Source organism: Salmo salar, chromosome ssa23 (assembly GCF_905237065.1).
Source record: "Salmo salar chromosome ssa23, Ssal_v3.1, whole genome shotgun sequence".
Taxonomy (NCBI): domain Eukaryota; kingdom Metazoa; phylum Chordata; class Actinopteri; order Salmoniformes; family Salmonidae; genus Salmo; species Salmo salar.
Genome location: NC_059464.1, coordinates 34005118 through 34027682, shown reverse-complemented (window position 1 = coordinate 34027682; position 22565 = coordinate 34005118). Strand labels below are relative to the sequence as shown.

Here is a 22565-nt window from a genome sequence, read left to right as displayed (position 1 = left end):
CCTGGGATCTACACACTGAACACATCTACACTCAATTGTTTTACAGAAAAGCCCATGAACTACCCATTACTCTACATAGGCTCATTGGCTTTAGTGAGATACCCAGAGGGGCCATTGGCATACCAGGTCATAAGTAACCCTGTAAAAGGTTCATCATTTCATAGGAGGGTAGGTAAATACTAGCCTACTAGGCTACATCGACACGTCTGTGAATAACTATGGCTGCGTTTACACAAGCAGTCCAATTGTGATATATGTTTTCATCTCTTTTGACAATAATTGGTCAAAAAATAAGAATTGGGCTCCCTGTGTAAATGCAGCCTATGTTTGTCGGTGTTAAGAGACCAGGGTGACTTTCAGCCAAACATCATCCTGCTATATTCTCGTTTCCCATAATAACAAGAGTAAAGACCTACCAAACACTCATGGTGGGAGTAAGCACAGGGGGCGAGTTTATAATACAGTTTACATTTTAATGGAATTGTTTAAGAGTATGAATTAAAAAGGGCAGATACATTTACCTAGAGAAATGGGGCTCCGAAGGGAATGAGGTTGTGAAATGAAAAAGCAAAATAAAATCAGGGACTAGGGGAGGACGGACACTTTAATGCAAATGGAGTAAGAGCTGAAATGAACTGGAGAGCAAACGTCTAATCAGTACTCTCCCCACTTAGTGCTCTGAGCAAAGGCAGGTTAACATAATAAATCACAGATTCACAGGCAGCTAGGCTGGAGGGAGGGCTACCTCCCTCCCTCCTTCCCTCTATCTCTTCCTTCCTCCACCTTTCCACAGGCTTTTCAATTTGACCAGTGTAGCTATGGACTTAACTGCCTAGGTGAAATGAGCAGGACCATATCTCTGTTTGTGTGTGTGTGTGTGTGTGTGGGTGTGGGTGTGTAGCTGTAGGTGTGTAGGTTTAGATGTGTGCATATGTTTGTGTGTGTGTAGAATGCTTGTGCATGCTTTTGTATGGATATGTGTGTGCATATGCTTGTGGTGCATCGTGTGTGTGCTTCTGTGTATGTGTGTGGGTGTGTTTGTGTGCATGGAGGTGTGCATTTGAGTGTGTGTTTGTGTGTGAAAACCATACAGTGACAGAGGTGGACCATTGCACATTCAGCCACCTGCAGCTTGACATTACAGTTTTTTACAATCACTAACATCCTTTTGTCCAATCTGTTGTCACATTTTCAAAACTCTGAACACAATTAGCACAACATCCGTCTGTTGTGGACCATACCATTAACACAATTCATGTTGCTTTCACAGAATATGTAGTCAATTAACATGTTTCTAAAAAATTTTACTTTTCTTTACATACAAGCTTACCCAATACCAAAATTGTCTTATTTACAAATGCTTGCACACAGCATGCCAGAAATGAAGACTGTCACGTCCTGACCAATATTTAGGTATTATTTCTATTATATTTGGTCAGGACGTGGCAGAGGTATATTTGTTTTGTATTATGGGGTTTTGTGTGTGGTGTAGTGGGGTGTATTAGTTTGGTATAGGTTCTAGGTTTGTTTTTCTATGTGTAGTTTTGGGTGCTGGACTCTCAATTGGAGGCAGGTGTTTCTAGTTGCCTCTGATTGGGAGTCCCATAAGTAGGTGTGTGTTTGTTTGGTTTTGGTGGGTAGTTGTTTTTGCACTGCGTGTTGTGTGCCTGCAAAACTGTTCCTGTCGTGTATATGGTTTTCCAGTGGATGCGTTACTCCTTTTTTGAATTAAAACATGAGCATCCATATTCCCGCTGCAGTTTGGTCTATTCAACACGGCTCTTTTTGTGACAAAGACCTAATGTTCAAAACCTTAAATATAGTATAAAGCCTCTACTTCTGCAACAACAGCAGCTCAAAAGCTATACTGAAACAGCTGATAAGCATTTTTGAATGAACAGACCATTGAGAAATAGCTGATTTACTGTAAGTTGTGTAAAATAGAAAAACCACAGCTGATTCCAATCTCAATCGGAGACATAGCCCAGTGTTGAAGTTCTTTCAATTACATGGACATACACAGTAAAAAGGGGCCTCCTGGAGAGGAGCAGAGAGAGAAAAAATTATGTCTGGACCAGGGAGAGGAATAGTTGGACCAGGGAGAGGAGTAGTTGGACCAGGAAGAGGAGTAGCTGGACCAGGGAGAGGAAAAGTTGGACCATGAAGAGGAGTAGTTGAACCAGGGAGAGGAGTAGCTGGACCAGGGAGAGGAGTTGTTGGACCAGGGAGAGGAGTAGCTGGACCAGGGAGAGGAGTTCTTGGACCAGGGAGAGGAGTAGCTGGACCAGGGAGAGGAGTAGCTGGACCAGGGAGAGGAGTAGCTGGACCAGGGAGAGGAGTAGCTGGACCAGGGAGAGGAGTAGCTGGACCAGGGAGAGGAGTAGTTGGACCAGGAAGAGGAGTAGTTGGACCAGGCAGAGGAGTTGTTGGACCAGGGAGAGGAGTTGTTGGACCAGGGAGAGGAGTTCTTGGACCAGGGAGAGGAGTAGCTGGACCAGGGAGAGGAGTAGCTGGACCAGGGAGAGGAGTAGCTGGACCAGGGAGAGGAGTAGTTGGACCAGGGAGAGGAGTAGCTGGACCAGGGAGAGGAGTAGTTGGACCAGGGAGAGGAGTAGTTGGACCAGGCAGAGGAGTAGCTAGACCAGGCAGAGGAGTAGCTGGACAAGGGAGAGGAGTAGCTGGACCAGGGAGAGGAATAGTTGGACCAGGGAGAGGAGTAGTTGGACCAGGGAGAGGAGTAGTTGGACCAGGCAGAGGAGTAGTTGGACCAGGGAGAGGAGTAGTTGGACCAGGCAGGGGAGTAGTTGGACCAGGGAGAGGAGTAGTTGGACCAGGGAGAGGAGCAGTTGGACCAGGGAGAGGAGCAGTTGGACCAGGGAGAGGAATAGTTGGACCAGGGAGAGGAATAGTTGGACCAGGCAGAGGAGTAGTTGGACCAGGACAAGGGAAAAGGAGAGGTATAGGGAGAGGAGTAAGAATGTGTGGTGGTGTTCAAAGGAGAGTAAGAGCTGTTGTCACTGATGAAATAAGATCCACCATCATAGATCATAGACCATGTGATAAACCATGTTCTATCACTGAGAGAGGCCGGTGAAAGAGTCCAGCCTAATACCATGGACTATCACTGAGAGAGGCTGGTGAATGAGTCCAGCCTAATACCATGGTCTATCACTGAGAGAGGCTGGTGAAAGAGTCCAGCCTAAAACCATGGTCTATCACTGAGAGAGGCTGGTGAAATAGTCCAGCCTAATACCATGGTCTATCACTGAGAGAGGCTGGTGAAAGAGTCCAGCCTAATACCATGGACTATCACTGAGAGAGCCTGGTGAATGAGTCCAGCCTAATACCATGGACTATCACTGAGAGAGGCTGGTGAAAGATTCCAGCCTAATACCATGGACTATCACTGAGAGAGGCTGGTGAAAGATTCCAGCCTAATCTCAGACGGTCAACTGTGGCTTCCATTATCCAGCATTTTCAACAAACCAACAGGTAAGTAATGCATTTCACAAGAGCTTCTTCTATCATTACTGTTGCTATGTCCCACAGTAACTGTAGGCCACCAGTCCCAATGCAAATACATATGTTGTATTTTTGTTCCTCTAAAGGACACAACATCTTCCTCCCTCTGGGGGAAGAGGAAAGCTCCTCAGTGAAGACCAAGAACATGCCATTGTAGGATTGGTCATTGCTGACAATGCAATAAAACTGAAAGAAATTCAGACCAGAATTGTAGAGGAAAACCTGGTATTTCACAATGTGGAAAGCATCAGCCTGACTACCATTGTTCGGACTCTGACCAAACACAGAGTTGTAATTAAACAGTTGTACACAGTTCCTTTTGAAAGGAACAGTGAGCGGGTCAAGGAACTCTGGCACCAATACGTCCAGGAATGGTGTCTATCCAATATGTCTTGTTCTATAGTGAGCTTTACGCGATGCTACTCTACATGTAAACATGGGTTACAGTACATACAGTAGGACACTATGCTACTCTACATGTTAACATGGGTTACAGTACATACAGTAGGACATACTGAAAAGCATTTACACATACTGTGTTTGATTTCTTTCAAAGAGTCATGGAGTTGGAAGAAAATCACACTCCACATGAAATCATTTATGTAGACGAGGCGGGGTTTGACCTGGAAAAAACACGTTGGCGGGGAAGAAACATCATCAGGAAAAGGGCCACCGTTGATGTGCCGGGTCAGAGAGGAGCAAATATCACGTGTGCTGCAATCTCGAGTGCTGGTTTGGTCCTGCAGAAATGTCAGATTGGTCTCTACAACACTGAGCTCCTTCTTTAGTTTTTAGATGACCTCCACCAACAACTGGTGCCAGAAGCAGAAAGGGAACCGCTGGGAGGAAACATGAGGACATTTGGGATTGCATGGGACAATGTAGAATGCAATCACAAACTGCTCTGCAGCCCATCCAAGAATGGTTTCCCTTTTCCTCCCCCCTACTCGCCTTTCCTCAACCCCATTGAGGAATTTCTTTCTGCCTGGTGGTGGAAAGTATATGATCATCGGCCACATGACCAAATGTCCCTCCTGGACGCAGTGGATGCCGGGCTGCAGAGACATCTCAGCTGAAGACTGCCATGGGTGGATAAGGCATGCCAAGCGTTTCTATCCAAGGTGCATAGCGAGAGACGACATAAGATGTGATGTGGACGAGAACGTGGCCAAATACTGAAGATCATATAGATTAGAACAGGACTGTGCATTTTGTTTTTTGTCCCTTCTGTGCCTTTTTTACTGTAATTGTGGTTTATTTTTACACATTTGGAACCAAAGGCCATGTATGTTAGTTTTTTTGTTGATCACTGGCAGCAATTTCATGTTGCTAATAAAGCTTTTTCTGCAGCAATTCTGTCACTTACACTTGTTTCTACTGGCCACTCAACCAAAAAATGGAGAGAGGTTTACAGTAAAAGGAATCTGAATTATAAAAAACAATGGATTTCATATTGTCTATTGTATTCAGGTAGAACTGAAACATGACAAGTAATGCAGTTTTTGTAATGCCATCAACTGTTAGTATTTTGAAAGTCGTTGTGTTATGATTGACTATATGTTCCTCTTGGATAGAAAACATGTGCTAGTGTTTTGACAGAATGATTAGATATTGAGTCGGGTTTGCCGTGTTTTGATAGAGTTAATGTATATAGAGAAAGTTTTTTTGCATTTTGAAATGAAGAGTTTTACTATTTGGCTAATTGTGTGTTGCTGTGTTAAGAGTTTAGAAAAAGTATCTTAAGTATAGGTAAACGCTTGGTAGCAATTGTAAAAAACTGTAACCACAGCGTGGGCAATCAGCAGCGAGGGAGGAGGATAACTTTTGCCTCCTGCTGTTTGCAAGTGTGTGGCTGTTTTTGTGTATCAAAGGATGCTGTGTGATCTTATTCCCCCACTAAACAAAGCAACCGGCTTACTGAACATATTGTATTTCCTCTTGCTAAAAGGAGAAGAGAAAGAACATGATGAATGTTTGCCAAGATCTGTCGACAGATTGCCATTGTTCAGTTTCAAAGTACGGCTTTGAGATGTAGTTATTGGCCTTATTCTATTCAGCCGTGGGAGTTCCTCTGTAAAGTGTATCCATAAATTCAATCAAATCTAACAATAAAGCATCTTTGTTAAACTTGGTTACCCACATGAAAACAATTCTATAGTATACTATGGTAAAAATACTATAAAATCAAATGTTATTTGTCACATAGTGGCGTTGAATGTTGAGCTGTAGTCAATGAACAGCATTCTCACGTAGGTGTTATTTTTGTCCAAGTGTAATAGGCCAGTGTGGAGTGCAATAGAGATTGCGTCATCTGTAGATCTGTTTAGTGGTACAGTGAGGGGAAAAAGTATTTGATCCCCTGCTGATTTTGTACGCTTGCCCACTGACAAAGAAATTATCAGTCTATAATTTTAATGGTAGGTTTATTTGAACAGTGAGAGACAGAATAACCAAAAAAATTATCCAGAAAAATGCATGTCAAAAATGTTATAAATTGATTTGCATTTTAATGAGGGAAATAAGTATTTGACCCCTCTGCAAAACATGACTTAGTACTTGGTGGCAAAACCCTTGTTGGCAATCAGACGTTTCTTGTAGTTGGTCACCAGGTTTGCACACATCTCAGGAGGGATTTTGTCCCACTCCTCTTTGCAGATCTTCTCCAAGTCATTAAGGTTTCAAGGCTGACGTTTGGCAACTCGAACCTTCAGCTCCCTCCACAGATTTTCTATGGGATTAAGGTCTGGAGACTGGCTTGGCCACTCCAGGAGCTTAATGTGCTTCTTCTTGAGCCACACTGTTGCCTTGGCCGTGTGTTTTGGGTCATTGTCATGCTGGAATACCCATCCACGGCCCATTTTCAATGACCTGGCTGAGGGAAGGAGGTTCTCACCCAAGATTTGACGGTACATGGCCCCGTCCATCATCCCTTTAATGCGGTGACGTTTCCTGTCCACTTAGCAGAAAAACACCCCCAAAGCATAATGTTTCCACCTCCATGTTTGACGGTGGGGATGGTGTTCTTGGGGTCATAGGCAGCATTCCTCCTCCTTCAAACACAGCGAGTTGAGTTGATGCCAAAGAGCTCCATTTTCGTCTCATCTGACCACAACACTTTCACCCAGTTGTCCTCTGAATCATTCAGATGTTCATTGGCAAACTTCGTACAGGCATGTATATGTGCTTTCTTGAGCAGGGGGACCTTGCGGGCGCTGCAGGATTTCAGTCCTTCACAGCGTAGTGTGTTACCAATTGTTTTCTTGGTGACTATGGTCCCAGCTGCCTTGAGATCATTGACAAAACCCTCCCGTGTAGTTCTGGGCTGATTCCTCACCGTTCTCATGATCATTGCAACTCCACGAGGTGAGATCTTGTATGGAGCCCCAGGCCGAGGGAGATTGACAGTTGTTTTGTGTTTCTTCCATTTGCGAATAATCGAACCAACTGTTGTCACCTTCTCACGAAGCTGCTTGGCAATGGTCTTGTAGCCCATTCCAGCCTTGTGTAGGTCTACAATCTTGTCCCTGACATCCTTGGAGAGCTCTTTGGTCTTGGCCATGGTGGAGAGTTTGGAATCTGATTGATTGATTGCTTCTGTAGACAGGTGTCTTTTATTCAGGTAACAAACTGAGATTAGGAGCACTCCCTTTAAGAGTGTGCTCCTAATCTCAGCTTGTTACCTTTATAAAAGACACCTGGAAGCCGGAAATCTTTCTGATTGAGAGGGGGTCAAATACTTATTTCCCTCATTAAAATGCAAATCAATTTATAACATTTTTGACATGCGTTTTTATGGATTTTTGTTGTTGTTGTTATTCTGTCTCTCACTGTTCAAATAAACCTACCATTAAAATGATAGACTGATAATTTCTTTGTCAGTGGGCAAACGTACAAAATCAGCAGGGAATCAAATACTTTTTTCCCACACTGTATGTGAATTGGAGTGGGTCCAGGGTGTCTGGGATGATGGTGTTGATGTGAGCCATAACCAGCCTTTCAAAGCATTTTGTGGCTACAGATATAAGTGCTTCGGGGCGATAGTCATTTATACAGGTTACCTTGGTGTTCTTGGGCACAGGGACTATGGTGGTTCTTGAAATATGTAGGTATTACAGACTGGGTCAGGGAGAGGTTAAAAATGTCAGTGAAGACACTTGCCAGCTGGTCAGCGCATGCTCTGAGTACATGTCCTGGTATTCCGTCTGGCCCTGCGTCCGTGTGAATGTTAACCTGTTTAAAATTCTTTCTCATATTGGCTACGAAGAGAGTGATCACAGTTTGTGCTCTCACGCATGGTTCAGTGTAGCTTGCCTCGAAGCGAGCATAGAAGTCATTTAGCATCTGGGTTAGTGTCCCACCTCTTCAAAGTGGCAGCTCTAGCTTTTAGCTCAGTGTGGATGTTGCCTGTAATCCATAGCTTCTGGTTGGGATATATACGCACGGTCACTGTGTGGGACGACGACGTCGTCGATGTACTTTTTAATGAAGCCGGTGACTGATGTGGTAAACTCCTCAATGCCATCGGATGAATCATGGGACATATTCCAGTCTGTGCTAGCAAAACAGTTCTGTATCTTAGCATCCGCTTCATTGGACCACATCCGAAATTGAGTATGTCACTGGTACCTCCTGTTTGAGTTTTTACTTATAAGCAGGAATCTGGAGGAAATGTCAGATTTGCCAAATGGAGGGTGAGGGAGAGCTTTCTATGCGTTTCTTTGTGTGTATTAAAGGTAATCTAGAGTTTATTTTTTGCACAGGTGACATGCTGGTAGAAATAAGGTAAAACAGTTTTACATTTTCCTGCATTAAAATCCCGGGGCCATGAGAAGCGACAGCTCTTGCTGCGCATTTTGTTGTAGGCTAATGTTCCTATATATGTCATTGAGTGTGGTCTTAGTGCCAGCATCGGTTTGTGGTGGTAAATAAACAGCTTCGAAAAATATAGATGAAAACTCTCTTGGTAAATAATATGGTCTACAGCTTATCATGAGGTATTTTAACTCAGGTGAGCAGAACCTCGAAACCACCTTAATATTAGAGATCACGCACAAGCTGTTGTTAACAAAGATACATACACCCAAACCCTTGAGTTTACGAGACAATTCCGCTCTATCCTGCCGATGCGTAGAAAAACCAGCTAGATTTATATTAACAATGTCGTTGTTCCGCCACGACTCTGTGAAGCATAGGATATTACAGTTTTTCAGGTCCCGTTGATAGAATAGTTGTGAACTGAGCTTGTCTAGTTTGTTCTCCAGTGATTGTACATTTGCCAGTAGAACAGAGGGTAGAGGTGGTTTATGTGCTATTCGTCGTAGTTTCATCAGGCTGCCCCCACGTCGGCCTGTATATCGTAGTTTCATCAGGCTGCCCCCACGTCGGCCTGTATATCGTAGTTTCATCAGGCTGCCCCCACGTCGGCCTGTATATCGTAGTTTCATCAGGCTGCCCCCACGTCGGCCTGTATATGTTCATCAGGCTGCCCCCACGCGCCTGTATATCGTAGTTTCATCAGGCTGCCCCCACGTCGGCCTGTATATCGTAGTTTCATCAGGCTGCCCCCACGTCGGCCTGTATATCGTAGTTTCATCAGGCTGCCCCCACGTCGGCCTGTATATCGTAGTTTCATCAGGGTACCTCTATATCGCCGTCTTTTCCTCTACCGAGTGTCGGGGATTAGAGCCTGGTCCCGGGTGAGCAGTATGTCCGAGTCATTGAAGTAGTATTCCTCATCCAAATCAAGGTTAGTGATCGCTGTACTGATGTCCAGAAGCTCTTTTTAATAACAGGAAACGATGGCGGAAACATTATGTTAAAAAAAACAATCTCTCAGCGATTCACTGTGTTTTTGCAGACTTTACTGTAGTATTCACTGTAGTGTTTTTGTGTCATGATGAAACACCTCTACATAGAGAAAAAGGGAATGTCCACTCACTGTTGTGCTGCTCCCATGTGATGTCTTAGGTGATACCATCACAACATTTCAAGCAACATAGTGTGCATCACCCCTAATCCTCTCCTCTGTCTCTCCTCTCTTCTCAAGAGATGACAAGCTGGGTCCAGGCCGCTCTTCTTCTCCTCTGTCTCCTCCTGTTATGCCTGTCTGCAGCCGGGGGCCAGCTGCAGGAGGAGGCGCTCCTGGACTTCTCCTCCATAACGCCCATCAACAACGTGGTTCAGGACCCCCGCAGCGGGCGCGTCTACCTGGGTGCCGTCAACACCATCTACCAGCTGGACGAGGCGCTGCGTGAAGAGGCCCGCACCGTGACTGGCCCCAAGGAGGATGCCCGCACCTGCACCCCGCCTGTCTCCACTCCGTACTGCCAGGACACCAAGCCCAGCCCTAATGTCAACAAGCTGCTGCTGGTGCACCCATCCAACGGCTCACTGATCGTCTGTGGGTCCCGCTACCGGGGTATCTGTTCCCTCCTCAACCTGAGCAACGTGGAGCAGCAACTGTACTACAGTGACTCTAAGGGGGAGAGGACTTATGTGGCTAGCATAGAGGATGGGGTAGCCGTGGTGGCCGTCATGTCTACATACGTTAATAAAGACGGCAACACCTTTAATGTGTTTCTGGTGGGAAAGGGCTACGGCAGCCTGGACAGCTCCAAACTCATCAGCACGCGCATCCTCCAGGACTACCGCGACTGGGTGGTATTCGAGAGCATCATCGAGGCATCCACCGTGCAGGCAACACCTTTTGTGCCCAAGTACCTGCACGACTTCCGCCACGCCTTCAAGGAGGAGAGCTTTGTCTACTTCCTGTTCTCCAGGACCATGGGGAGCACCGACAACAAGAACTTCACCTTCGTGTCTCGGCTGTGTGAGGACGACCCTCACTACTACTCTTACACAGAGCTGCAGCTCAACTGTGGCCCGGGGAACAAGTACAACAAGGTGCAGGCAGCCTATGTGGCATCCCCAGGTAAAGAGCTGGCCCGGGGGATGACAGAGTCGGGCCAGCATGGTAAGGTCCTCGCCTGGCACAAGGTGCTGTTCATGGTGGCCAGCCCGGATGAAGACGGCGCCGACTCGGCCCTGTGCATGTACCCTCTAAACACCATCAACGAGAGGCTGGTGGACATCATCAGCGCCTGCTACAGCGACTCAGGCAAGATCGCAGGCATCCCCGCTGTGGACATCCCCTACTCCTACAAGACAGACGAGTTCTGCACCTCCCATATTGACGTAAGTAGCTTAGCCTTTATCATCCACTTCAAAGAAACAGAGTCAGTGATTTTAAAAGAATTTCCCTTTTAATCAATAATGCAAATATATGACACCTTTGGTTTTCAGGCCCTTTGTTTCCAGTTTTTTATAATTTTTTTGTCGGAAGGGATCCTGATGGCTTTCTCTCCTCTCCTTCAAAAGATAGATTGATTTAAGGGATATAGTAGATCTCTTAGCTCTTAAATCTCTCTCCCTCTGCAGAAAGACACTCTGAACAACTATAAGTGTGGGGCGGACTTCCTTCCCTCTCCACTGGCCAGTAAGCCAGAGTTTGCCCTGCAGGCGAAGGCGGTCATCATCAGGAGGGGCCTGCTGACCGCTGTGGCCATCGCTGTGGAGAATGACCACACTATTGCCTTCCTGGGGAACAGCCTGGGAGAGGTGTACAAGGTAAGGAGAGGGTGGAATGGGACGTGTGGGAGAGGGTGGTTTTCGGAGGTGTGCAAGGTAATGTCTAGGGAAAGTGTACAAGGTAAGGGGCTAGGGGAAGAGTCGAAGGTAAGGGGCTAGGGGAAGAGTCGAAGGTAAGGGGCTAGGGGAAGAGTCGATGGTAAGGGGCTAGGGGAAGAGTCGATGGTAAGGGGCTAGTGGAAGTGTACAAGGTAAGGGGCTAGGGGAAGAGTTGAAGGTAAGGGGCTAGGGGAAGAGTCGATGGTAAGGGGCTAGGGGAAGTGTACAAGTTAAGGGGCCAGGGGAAGAGTAGACGCTAAGGGGAAGTGTACAAGGTAAGGGGCTAGGAGAGGATGCTATGATAGAGGGAGTTGTTGGTAGACACATTATTTTGTTGTCCATGTTGTGCTCCATTGAAGGAGCCTAGCGTGTGTTGAGAAGGAGCCTAGCATGTGTTGAGAAGGAGCCTAGTGTGTGTTTAGTGTTCTGTGTTGAGAGTTGGTTGTCTGGTTCTGCCTGGCAGGTGCATCTGACTGCCAACCCAGAGGTGTACAGTCAAGTGCCAGGGGACACCACAGGGAAACGCGTCAACAAAAAACTCTTCTTTGACGCCAGCCACAGCCACCTGTATATCACCACTGAGAAAAAGGTACAGTCCTCCATTAGCGTTCTGTACAGACCTCATTTCAGTATTCCGATAAACCTCCAGTCCTGACATGTTTGTATCTCTAAGGTCCCACTGTAATGCTGTTTGTGTTGTGGACTGTGTCTGTGCATTACTACTGTAGATCACCAAAGTGCCAGTGCAGACGTGCCATCTGAAAACAGACTGCCAGTCCTGTGTGTCGCCATGGGACCCCTACTGTGGCTGGTGTGTTCTGGAGGGCAGGTAAGAAAATACTTTATACATACTCCCAATAATTTTATGGAGGGAACCAGATAAGCATATATCTCAGAGCCATGCCCCTCTAAACAGAGCTAGATAGGGCCTGCCTCCATCAGCAGAGTGTAGATGTGTATTAAGAGCATCCTGTCGGTCTGTATCACCGCCTGATACGGCAATTGCACCGCCCACAACCGCAGGGCTCTCCAGAGGGTAGTGGGGTCTGCCCAACGTATCACCGAGTGCACACTGCCTGCTCTCCAGGGCATCTACAGCACCCGGTGTCACAGGAAGGCCAAGAAGATCATCAAAGACCTCAGCCACCCGAGCCAGGTCCTATATAATCACCTAAATCACCTACCTAAATAATCACACAGAATTACATATTCACAGGATGGATCATACATTGATTACTAATTATGTCATAAAAGAAAACGTCCCTAGCTGACGAAACTGATATGATGACTGGTTACACAAAGAAAGGGGGTTGGGTTTGAATGAAAGAGCGGGACGACTAGGAACAAAAGAATTGGGTCTCCATCGGACCTTGAGAAGCTTGTGTGGTAGAACTAATATGTTGTAGTACCCTGTCGTTCTGAAGAGATTGTCTGTCCTTTCCTAGGCCATGCACGTTTACAACTGCTGCTGATAACTCAATGTCTAGGATGTATCACTTCTTTAGTGAATAAGAGTTCAAAGTTCATACCAAGTTGCCATACTCAGCTCATACTATATTCTGGCTGGTGTAGTCGAAATTCATCCTTCCAGCGTGGCGATCGTCACCTCCACGTTGAAATTGGCCCTTTTAAACGTATGGACACAAGTCCTCCCGTCGTCGGGAACATAAGTTAATTTCGTTAGGTTGTAGTTGAAATTAGCCCTTTTAAACGTATGGACACAAGTCCTCCCGTCGTCAGGAACATAAGTTAATTTCGTTAGGTTGTAGTTGATATTAGCCCTTTTAAACGTATGGACATCAGTCCTCACATCACCGGGAACCCAAGGTTGACTTTTGTCAACGGGCTTTTGTAGTGTGGGAGAGACGGCGTGCTTCCTAGTTCTCAACCAATGTCTGTTCACTTGGGCAGGGCCACTGAGTGAGCATAGTTCACTTATGAAAACAATTCTCTCATTTAGAAGCTAAAATTACATTTAATCTTTTCACAAATAGTTTCATATTTAAACTGCACAACAATTCCATGTGAATCTGATAACTAGAATGTGATGACTTTCCAAGATACAATTTATGTCGTCCTATCATGAGTAATAATGTCTCAGACGACAACTGATCTGACATAATGTTCTTTAAGTACCAACGGATGATTTCAACTGGTTGGATTTACTGAAATATTGTTCCGTTCCCAACCTTTTAATGCTACCATACTCTCTCTATGTTAACAAAGGGCTTTCCAAGAGACCATTCTGTAGAGTAGAGAGAGAAAAGGGGGAAAGGTATTTATGGGGGTCATAAACCTCACCAACAGGGCAACGTCATGACAATAGAGTCATTTAACACTGGTCATTTTAATAATGTTTACATAGTGTTTTACTCACTTCATATGTATATACTGTATTCTAGTCAAGGTTCATCCTATATAACTATTGCTGTACACATCTTTCATATACTGTCCAGATTGTCTACACACACCCTTATATACATGTATATATACTGTATATTTATATTCCAGACTCGTTCTGATATTTCTTAATTTCTTTCTTTCAATTTTGGGGGATTTGTGTGTACTGTTTTGTATTGTTAGGTATACTGCACTGTTGGAGCTAGAAACTTAAGCATTTCGCTGCACCTGCGATAACATCTGCTAAATATGTGTACACGACCAATAACATTTGATCTGATTTGATTGATCTGCTCTGTTTCAACAACCTGGGCCCTTCATAGTGTTTTTGCTTTACTTCTTCATTTCTGTGGCACTGAGAGAGCAGAGTATTTTTGTTAGAGCCATATAAGCCATATATGTGCTATTGACTTATTTCTACAATACTGTTATCAGTACGTTAACCGATAAAACTCAAATGTGAGGTATTTTAATGACAGGAAATTACTGTTATTAAGAGGTCACTATGAGACAGGAATGAATGTGTAACAAGTGGACGAAATGGACAGAGAGTAGTGGCTGATGGGTGTTGGTGTTCTCCAGGTGTACCAGGAGGTCTGATTGCCGGCGAGCGGAGGAGAAGAACGGCTGGTTGTGGAGCCCCAAGCAGCAGTGTGTGAAGATCGTGTCCTTCAACCCACCCAACCTCAGCTGCAAAAAGACCCAGCAGGTAGTGTACTATACTGGTCCTGGCAACGGCAGTAATCTCCCTCCCTGATAAGAAATAATAAGAATCAGTGACCCTCTGCTCTGAGACAATATGCACTCTATTGATCCTGCTCAGAAAACTGAAAACTGGCTTATTAAAACCGCGGAATGTGCTAGTGCTCAAAGCACCTCTGACTCTGCTCTCCTCCCCCTATCTCTTTGTCTCTCTCTCATTCATTATCTCTCTCTTTTTTATTTTTCTTGCTTCCTGACTCTCTCATTCTCTCTCTCTATTTCTCTCTCTTTTCTCTCCTCTCTCTCGATGTCTCTCCGTCGCTCTCTCTCTCTCTCTCTCTCTCTCTCTCTCTCTCTCTCTCTCTCTCTCTCTCTCTCTCAGGTGGAGATCAACGTGCCCTCCCTCCCCTCCTTCGGGCAGGCAGACCGTCTGTGCTGTGTGTTCCCCTCCTATATGAGTGACGCCACCATGTCCTCTGGCCAGGTCACTTGTGCCCTGCCCAACCCCGACTCCTTACCATCCACACCTGAACACCAGGGTAGGTCATCACCCTCAGTCTCCACTGGCACTGCAGTAGGGCCAGGAGCTGTTCCTGACTGCATGACCTGAACAAGAGAAACTCTGAGCCCTAATTATAGGCTGTAGCTTCTTAAAGCCCAGAGTTGTTCCTGGTCAGGACAGGTGGTCAAGAAAAAACTCCTGGCCTTACTCTGTTGCTTTGTTTCATTGACCTTGAAGACTGTTTTTTGTTTATGTTACATTCACTACAACCTGTATCGTCACCAATCACAATGCCACTCATTCACCCTGTTCCTCTCTGTGCCTGTAGATTTCGTGGCGGTGCCCATTAAGATCTTTGTGAACGAGTCGGTGGAGCTGGCCACCAGGGAGTTCAATTTCTACAACTGTTCAGCCACTGTGAGGAAAGCAGAGAGCACACCGTGAGTTAACTAACCCTCCTACTGTACTGTACTCTCTGGACTGTACTCTCCTACTGTACTCCTCTACTGTACTCTCTGGACTGTACTCTCTGGACTGTACTCTCCTACTGTACTCTCTGGACTGTATTCTCTGGACTGTATTCTCTGGACTGTACCCTCCTAGTGTACTCTCTGGACTATACTCTCTGGACTGTACTCTCCTAGTGTATTCTCTGGACTGTACTCTCCTAGTGTACTCTCTGGACTGTACTCTCCTACTGTACTCTCTGGACTACTCTCCTACTGTACTCTCTGGACTGTACTCTCCTAGTGTACTCTCTGGACTGTACTCTCCTACTGTACTCTCCTACTGTACTTTCTGGACTGTACTCTCTGGACTGTACTCTCCTACTGTACTCTCCTACTGTACTTTCTGGACTGTACTCTCTGGACTGTACTCTCCTACTGTACTTTCTGGACTGTACTCTCTGGACTGTACTTTCCTACTGTACTCTCCTACTGTACTTTCTGGACTGTACTCTCCTACTGTACTCTCTGGACTGTACTCTCCTACTGTACTCTCTGGACTGTACTCTCCTACTGTACTCTCTGGACTGTAATCTCCTACTGTACTCTCTGGACTGTACTCGCTGGACTGTACTTTCCTACTGTACTGTACTCTCTCATTGAACCACAGTAATCTCCCACACAGTACTCTCCCACTCTCTGTACTCTCCCATTGACCAGACTCACTGGGTTTTAGTGCCGACAACCTTGAATGAATAGCTGCATGTGCACAAATGAGAGAATGGTTTCTGTGTGTAAATTCTGTGTGATGCATGAATGATACTGGGATTGAATGCACCTCTTGCATTTCCCCCCTTTTTTATTACCAACCAGAGGAAATTGCTTCAGTTTCCTTTTCATTAATCAAAAAATGGAAGTCGATCTCATACGTATATGTGTTTTCTCTTTTGCTGCTTCGAGGGCTGTTTTTTCATCTCGAGGAAGCGTGTGATAAATGGGCTTTGTTTATCAGGTTACAGATATATATTTACCATCAACAATATAGGTTCTACTGTTACAGGAATACTATCATGGATTTACATGTTTTTAAAAGAGATTGCCTCCATGCTGTGTGTGTATGTGTGTGTGTGTGTGTGTTTGTATGAGTGTGTGTGTGTGTGTGTGTGTGTGTGTGTGTGTGTGTGTGTGTGTGTGTGTGTGTGTATGTGTGTACGTTTGTATGTGTGTACGTTTGTATGTGTGTATCTCAGGTGTTTGTCGTGTGTGGCCAGCCCATGGGGCTGCCAGTGGAACACCCAGGACCACACCTGCCAGGACAAGGACGACACTGTGTTGGGCCCTCAAATCATCAAACACAGACAGGTAGCTAGGTGCTCCACTAAACAGGCTTAATATATACTGCTCAAAAAAATTAAGGGAACACTTAAACAACACATCCTAGATCTGAATGAAAGAAATAATCTTATTAAATACTTTTTTCATTACATAGTTGAATGTGCTGACAACAAAATCACACAAAAATAATCAATGGAAATCCAATTTACCAACCCATGGAGGTCTGGATTTGGAGTCACACTCAAAATTAAAGTGGAAAACCACACTACAGGCTGATCCAACTTTGATGTAATGTCCTTAAAACAAGTCAAAATGAGGCTCAGTAGTGTGTGTGGCCTCCACGTGCCTGTATGACCTCCCTACAACGCCTGGGCATGCTCCTGATGAGGTGGCGGATGGTCTCCTGAGGGATCTCCTCCCAGACCTGGATTAAAGCATCCGCCAACTCCTGGACAGTCTGTGGTGCAACGTGGCGTTGGTGGATGGAGCGAGACATGATGTCCCAGATGTGCTCAATTGGATTCAGGTCTGGGGAATGGGCGGGCCAGTCCATAGCATCAATGCCTTCCTCTTGCAGGAACTGCTGACACTTTCCAGCCACATGAGGTCTAGCATTGTCTTGCATTAGGAGGAACCCAAGGCAAACCGCACCAGCATATGGTATCACAAGGGGTCTGAGGATCTCATCTCGGTACCTAATGGCAGTCAGGCTACCTCTGGCGAGCACACGGAGGGCTGTGCAGCCCCCCAAAGAAATGGCACCCCACACCATGACTGACCCACCACCAAACCGGTCATGCTGGAGGATGTTGCAGGCAGAAGAACGTTCTCCACGGCGTCTCCAGACTCTGTCACGTCTGTCACGTGCTCAGTGTGAACCTGCTTTCATCTGTGAAGAGCACAGGGCGCCAGTGGCGAATTTGCCCATCTTGGTGTTCTCTGGCAAATGCCAAACGTCCTGCACGGTGTTGGGCTGAAAGCACAACCCCCACCTGTGGACGTCGGGCCCTCATACCACCCTCATGGAGCCTGTTTCTGGCCGTTTGAGCAGACACATGCACATTTGTGGCCTGCTGGAGGTCATTTTGCAGGGCTCTGGCAGTGCTTCTCCTGCTCCTCCTTGCACAAAGGCGGAGGTAGCGGTCCTGCTGCTGGGTTGTTGCCCACCTACGGCCTCCTCCACGTCTCCTGATGTACTGGCCTGTCTCCTGGTAGCGCCTCCATGCTCTGGACACTACGCTGACAGACACAGCAAACCTTCTTGCCACAGCTCGCATTGATGTGCCATCCTGGATGAGCTGCATTACCTGAGCCACTTGTGTGGGTTGTAGACTCCGTCTCATGCTACCACTAGAGTGAAAGCACCGCCAGCATTCAAAAGTGACCAAACATCAGCCAGGAAGCATAGGAACTGAGAAGTGGTCTGTGGTCCCCACCTGCAGAACCACTCCTTTATTGGGGGTGTCTTGCTAATTGCCTATAATTTCCACCTGTTGTCTATTCCATTTGCACAACAGCATGTGAAATTTATTGTCAATCAGTGTTGCTTCCTAAGTGGACAGTTTGATTTCACAGAAGTGTGATTGACTTGGAGTTACATTGTGTTGTTTAAGTGTTCCCTTTATTTTTTTGAGCAGTGTACATCACATGTATGCTAAGAGTCAATAAAGTCATGCGTGTTGTTGTATGGAATATCAGTTTGTAAGTCAGCAGATGCATGCCAACTGATAAATGATCAGTCTGGATGACAGTTTGTCCGTCGAATAACTAAAGGCATAAATGCAAATGCTCAAAATGTAGTATTTTCATCTGTGTTCAGGGGGCAAGATGTCCCCAGTTCGAGAACCCTGATCCTGTGCTCATTCCTGTGGGGTTCAAAACCACCATCGGCTTCGAGGGCATCAACCTGGATGTTTACCAGGTACTGGAAAAAAGATCATGTCTTATATATCTGTTATATAGCTTTATAGCTGTTATCAAACAATTCAAAATGAACACTAGTTATTTATGAATCAGACTATAGTATCGTTGAGATGAAGCCTTGATAAGTGCTCATGTATTAAGTTCATTAACTCTCTGCTCCTCTGCTTCCTCCCTAGGACCGGGTGTTCACCATCGGCACAGAGCTGATGAGAAACATGGAGGAGGACGTCAGGTCTGAAGATCGGCCCTTCTACAGCTTCAACGGTTTTAACGTATGTCAGTGCTTCTTATTGCGCCACACCTGTCAATTGTAGCTTTCACCACTTGGAAGGTGTAATGGGTTGGTCATATGTTGCTGGGTCATCATATTGGATTGTTTGTTTACGTTACCTGGTTTGTGTCAGTTTGATATTATAGCACCCCCTCATGGAAAACACTCCCAATGTTATTATAACATCCTCAAACTGTGGATTTTGTGTGATTGGAAAACATCTTAGAAGCACTACAGAGAGGTGGGGACCAGCCTCCAGCCACATTATTTTCAGCATTGATTTATTCAGCTCTTTTTGAATGGCTGCCAAAGTGTGTATGGGGCGGCAGGTAGCCTAGTGGTTAAGTGTTGGGCCAGTAACTGAAAGGTCGCTGGTTCGAGTCGTGGAGCATACTAGGTGACTAATCTGTCGATATGCTCTTGAGCAAAGCATTTAACCCTAATTGCTCATGTAAGTCGCTCTGCATAAGAGCATCTGCTAAATTACTTAAATGTAAAATGAGAACTTTTATCTGGCACACTTTGGAAATGTGAAGTCATTAATCACTTCTTTCACAAACTGTATTAATAATTCATTATTTTCTCCGTTTCTAGTTTTCCTTCGATAAGTCACAGGAGACCAACGTTCTGTTCTACGTGAAGGACAAACAGTCGGGCAAGAAAATAGACAGCACGCTGAATGGTAAATGGTGCATCTTTATGCAACTCTGTTGACAACGTCCCAAAGGACCATGTGGACATAAATGACAACTGGGGAAGCCTTATTTGGCAAAGTAATAAATTAATACATTGACACATTTAACACAATACTTTTTGCAATCGTCTAAGTGAATTGGTCAAACATCATATCAGACCTTGTACTATCGATGTACCAGTGTCATTTAAATGAAATGACAGAATAGTCTTGACATTCCAAGGCGTCCCTCTTATCTTCCTTCACAGTGACCCTATATAGCTGCTCGCTGGGCCGTGAGGACTGCAGCCTGTGTAAGAACGCTGACCCTAAGTACAGGTGTGTGTGGTGTGTCAAAAGGAGGTCGTGCGTCTATGAGAAGCTGTGTACTAATGACCAGGGTACAGAGTGCCCTGACCCACACATCACTGACGTGAGTAGCACCCACAGTACAGTAGTTATCTCCTAACTATATACTAATAACTTATCTTTGAACCTGCAACAATATCCACTTTTGATTATCACTGACTGACTAGGCATGTTACTGGTCACTTCATTGACTGCTACTGACAACTGGATCAGTTCACAGACTGGTTATTTGCTATTAAAAGGGGTACCTCTGATCAATGCTCATTTTCTAAAGACTGGACTAGCTACAGTCCTGAACGCAGTCTTTTCACAGACTGTGGGGTCACATTCTGCATGTGTTTGTGGCTTATTTCCTGGTGCTACTCTGTAAGCCACTCTATACACTGTCATCTCAAATCTGTACGGTAGTGCAAATCTAAAAGCCTGTCATCTTAAATCTGTTCCCCATTCCCCCTCCCAGATTATCCCTCGCTACGGGCCCGTGAGGGGAGGCATCTCTGTCACCATCAAGGGCTCCAACCTGGGCATCCACAAGGAGGACATCAAGGCCATCAGTGTGGTGGGGGTCCCCTGTGTACATCAGGAGAACAAATACGCCGTCTCCACCAGGTAACATACACTGGCAACCCAGTCACCGCTGTCCCCTTCTCACAATACGCGCTGATGGAGGCGGTCCCCTCAACGGTAGATTTACATCTGAAATGTAATCTACAATGTCTAAATATAATATCTAAGTCTTCCTCCCTCTCTCTGTTTTCCAGCGTGGTGTGTGAGATCGGGCCCTTGGACCCCCTGAGTACAAACTGGGGCCAGGTGGAGGTGGAGGTGGAGGGAGGGAAGAGAGGAACGTCATCTGCTTTCTTCACATACCGGGTAACAAACCTAGCGCACTCCTTCACTTCAATAACACTCCTTCACTTCAGGATGAGAGTGTGGACTCGTGAAGTGGAAAATGCTTTTACATGATTTGGTTATGCTATCACCATTCAATTTCACAGCTATACAGACGCTGTATTACAGAGCTTCTTATCGGCCCGCATGAAGGGCATGTCGTTTAAGTGTAATATCCAAATAAAATACATTCATGTTCTGTTGAATGAACTACTCTGGTAATGCCACACTGGCAGATAATACCCAGTACGATAAGATGAAATTGATTTGTGTGTATTATAGTTTAACAAGGTGCTATACGGCGACTCAATTTCCTCTGGTGCCTTAACAGGGTACATTGGAGCAATTTCCCTGCCTTTTTTATATCTTGCACGGCTAATGCTTCCCCACAGGGGACCGCCCCCCTAACTGTTTACTCAGCAAATTGAAGGAAATGCGAAGTGTCTGGGTGTGTGTGCATTTTGAAAGCCTTGTGGGGGAAGAGATGAGACAGGAATATGATGAGTGTTTTTTACTACCTGATCCTCCAGGACCCCATCGCCCGCTCGGTGTACCCCGCCAACGGCTCCAAGGCCGGGGGGACGGTCATCACCATCTCTGGCTTCAACCTGGACACAGCCACCAGGGAGGACATTGCCGTCACCGTTGGGGGGGTGGTGTGCACTGTGTAAGTACTGTTGCATCCTGGGAAGGGAACCAGTGTCAAGAAGGGTTGCGATTGTCTGGTCTTTAGATCTGTATGTGTTGGCTTTCAGACAATTCTTTGGCATGACAACATGCAAAAGAAAAAGTGTTGTAAGCTAAAGTGAATACAGAATGTTCAAGCAGGTTAGGGTTGGGGGATGCATTCAAATATGAGCATGAATTTCTTTAATAAGAAAGCCCTGTATTGACTTAGCTGTCATGCTTCTGGCATGTTAGTCTCCTGTGCACCGTGACCCCGGTTGACCCCTAGTGCTGAGCAGTCTGTGTCGCTGGCTGACTGTGTCCTTGTCTGCAGGGAGACGTTTGGTGCAGCCATCACCTGCAGGATGGGAGAGTACCGGGCGGATAAGGTCCCCTCTGACCTGCTCACGGTGACAGTAAAGTATGGGAAGAGCACCACCACAGCCGTCCCCACAGCCTTCCAGTTCTGGGAGAACCCCACTATCCTGGACCACCACCCCAAGGGAAGCTTTGTGTGGTGAGTCCCAGTCCTCGAGACAAGAGGCTATTCTCAAGGCTTCCACATTGTCTCACATCAGATAGCACGTCAACTCCGTCTGCACTGAAAAGCGCCGGGTTAGAATGATGCCACCTGTCGAAACACAATAAAGTGTACCCTAGAGTCTAGTTTAATGGCATTCAATTTCCAACACACCTGGCTTCCTCTCCAGATACCAGTTGGTAGCTTAAATGTGATATCTCTTCTGTAGATGAAATGTGAATATGAGCCCCGCCGTGTTAAAACCATACCTTTTGTCCCTTTGTGATGGTGATGTTGTTTCAGTGGTGGGAGGACCATCGTGGTGACTGGATCTGGGTTTGACCTAATTCAGAACGCCATCATGAGGGTCCAGGCCTCGGCTGACAAGTGGTCCGGCATAACTCCTACTGAGGTATGGACTCTCTTTCTCTGCCTCTCTCTCTCGATGCCTCTTTCTCTCCCTGTCTCTCTCTTTTTCTTTCTTTGCTTCTCTCTCTCTCTGCCTCGCTCTCTCTCTCATATTGATATTCAATGTGCTTTATTGGCATGAAGGACAAGGTCAATGGTATCAAAGCGAAGTGATACATACAGTGCATTCAGAAATTATTCAGACCCCTTGACTTTTTTAACTTTTTGTTACTTTACAGCCTTATTCTAAA

The 22565-nt window shown here is 45.8% G+C and overlaps 1 protein-coding gene across 2 annotated transcripts in view; it reads left to right on the top strand.

Annotated features, from left to right (window-relative positions):
* LOC106584474 (plexin-B2) overlaps nt 1–22565 on the top strand; it is a 202571-nt gene that overhangs the window by 153907 nt on the left and 26099 nt on the right. For both annotated transcript variants that reach the window (XM_014169842.2, XM_045705970.1), the window contains 17 exons: nt 9569–10716; nt 10960–11148; nt 11672–11797; nt 11937–12037; nt 14191–14317; nt 14693–14849; nt 15141–15252; nt 16509–16620; nt 18413–18514; nt 18693–18788; nt 19382–19469; nt 19730–19893; nt 20290–20438; nt 20591–20702; nt 21251–21387; nt 21721–21903; nt 22210–22318. In XM_014169842.2, coding sequence (XP_014025317.1) covers nt 9571–10716; nt 10960–11148; nt 11672–11797; nt 11937–12037; nt 14191–14317; nt 14693–14849; nt 15141–15252; nt 16509–16620; nt 18413–18514; nt 18693–18788; nt 19382–19469; nt 19730–19893; nt 20290–20438; nt 20591–20702; nt 21251–21387; nt 21721–21903; nt 22210–22318 — 3210 coding nt within the window. In that variant the 5' untranslated portion in view covers nt 9569–9570. The remainder of the gene's footprint in view (nt 1–9568; nt 10717–10959; nt 11149–11671; nt 11798–11936; nt 12038–14190; nt 14318–14692; nt 14850–15140; nt 15253–16508; nt 16621–18412; nt 18515–18692; nt 18789–19381; nt 19470–19729; nt 19894–20289; nt 20439–20590; nt 20703–21250; nt 21388–21720; nt 21904–22209; nt 22319–22565) is intronic.